Raw genomic sequence first — 2,009 nt, forward strand, 5'->3', positions numbered from 1 at the left:
AATGTACTGTTACACAACACGTAACGGTTTTGAGAAACCAACTTGTGCAACATATTTAACACCTTTTAACACAAATTGATGGTACAACTATGGAAACTGTAACATATCAGAGATAAACATGGACACATAGTTGGCTTGCTATTGCTTGAAGATTATGTCCCTGTCTACTGAAATCCAGTGAGGGTCCCATTACGTGGCATGAAAAATCAGCCTTATTGCCTTAAAATTGGCTGCTCTTTAGGATCAAATCTGTAAATTGAAACAGTCATGGACAATTATGTAGCTGGTGTTATCTCGTCGTGCTTACCAGATGCCCATTTCTTAACGTCGGAAATCTACATCGACACCATGTCATCTGAGACACAATGTAGCTCCGTCTTGAGTTCCTCAAGACTTGCAGTCTCTTCCAGGAGCCTCTTACTAGTCTGATAAACAGTAGACGATGGACATTTATCAAGATTAAAACTTGCTATGATTAACAACAAGCCATGTGCAAATGACAAAGGACACAACAACACCTTTAATAGGAAGCTCACCTTCACATATCTTGTGGAAAGTGCCTAATGAAGGGAGTCACCTTTTTTCCTGTTCCATCCAATTGCATGCACTGTGAGCATGTCCAGTCGTGCTTTTGAAAGCAATAATGAGGTTATGATGTGTCATCTAAAAAAGTATGCAATAATAGGGCAAAACCTTCCACTCACCTGTTTTGGACATGTATTTTGTTGTCAGGGCACAACGGGACAGGTAGCTGTTGACCTGCTCCACCTCTTCCCCAGCGTTCATCCCTGCTCCCTCCTGGTTCTTCCCACTCCATATAATCTGATGGTAAAAGGTTGCTGGAATTGTTGTGCAAAGAGGCTACATACTACTATACTAAACAGTATAGCTTAGATATTTACTACTTCAGTATTATAAATATAAAAAATATAAATGTATGTGATACAAAAATATTTCACATACCTCACATTTGGTAGCATGGGCTTGAGCATGCATTACACTGAGGAATGGCTTCATGGTGCTCAGCTCCTTGAGAGCAGGAAGGACACTTGCAACTTTCTTCATGTACGGCCAGTACTTGCAAGCCACATCCATGGCGAAGAACTTGGCTTTGGCTGGCATGAGTTCCTTTTGAAGATACAGGGGGTAGGCGAATATCTCCCCCCTGTACATATTTAAGGCCTTCAAAAGAAACCCATGGCGACATACAGCCACCTCCATCCCTTCTTCATCCAGCTTCGAAACCCTCCTTGATGTCTCCCTCGCTGCTGTCCACTGGGAGTCCCCACATTTGCCTCTTCCCTGGGTCTAAGACACACATTACATCATGACAAATCAGTTAAAAGCAATGGAATCACGATCTACACCATTTGTTCTAATTATCTGATTTTGGAGTAGATGGTAAGGAGAAGTAGCTGAATTTGAAGAAAGTCAGGGTCGGATATACAGGGCTAATTTTGTGATAAGGTAAAATGACGAATAAAAACTTGCATTTTTCAGTGATCTCTGTATTTTGTCGACAAATGCAGCCACCGCGCTGTCTTCTGCTACAAAGAGCCCATTAAAAAAGGCGCTGCCATCAGAACTGAGGAAAAAAAGATTAGCAAATATATCCATGAAATATAAACAGTAATCAAAAAAGTTAAATAACAACATTGTAAAAACAGCACCTTCCACTTCGCCGAAAGCGATACAGCTTCCTGTTTCCATCGGCAGAAACAGCCAACATCTCCGGCAGGGCAGATGAAAGGAGCACCACAGCAGAGCTGGTCTTCCTCATACGAGGCATAGGAGAACTCCAGAAAGCTGCGCTGCAGTGCATCTCCGTTGACAGGTCCAGACTGGAAGATAATTACATATATTGCTGTGATTTTGTCTATTTACGGAAATGTTATAATGTATAATATGGTAAAGAATATTTACACTTACTCTTCCTCCACACTTTGTGCGCTGCTCCAGCAGCTTTGCAAAGGCCTGTCTGGAGAATCCCGGAGAGATGACCTTGAGCT

The 2,009-nt window shown here is 41.9% G+C and overlaps 1 protein-coding gene and 1 long non-coding RNA gene across 2 annotated transcripts; both read right to left on the reverse strand.

The window, feature by feature from the left end:
- Window positions 1–549: 549 nt before the first annotated feature.
- Window positions 550–1,224, reverse strand: LOC307026833 (uncharacterized protein). Its single transcript, XM_079694971.1, has 3 exons — window positions 964–1,224; window positions 705–822; window positions 550–628 (listed from the first exon to the last, which is right to left on the reverse strand). Exons 1-3 carry the CDS (start codon window positions 1,219–1,221, stop codon window positions 561–563), a joined length of 444 nt encoding a protein of 147 aa, XP_079551097.1. The 5' UTR covers window positions 1,222–1,224; the 3' UTR covers window positions 550–560.
- A 48-nt stretch (window positions 1,225–1,272) lies between these two features.
- On the reverse strand, window positions 1,273–1,736 carry LOC307026834. Its single transcript, XR_013804463.1, has 3 exons — window positions 1,671–1,736; window positions 1,492–1,585; window positions 1,273–1,308 (listed from the first exon to the last, which is right to left on the reverse strand). It is a non-coding gene; the product is annotated as an uncharacterized lncRNA (long non-coding RNA).
- Window positions 1,737–2,009: the final 273 nt, after the last annotated feature.

Source organism: Notothenia rossii (assembly GCF_949606895.1).
Source record: "Notothenia rossii genome assembly, contig: scaffold_266, whole genome shotgun sequence".
NCBI classification, from domain to species: domain Eukaryota; kingdom Metazoa; phylum Chordata; class Actinopteri; order Perciformes; family Nototheniidae; genus Notothenia; species Notothenia rossii.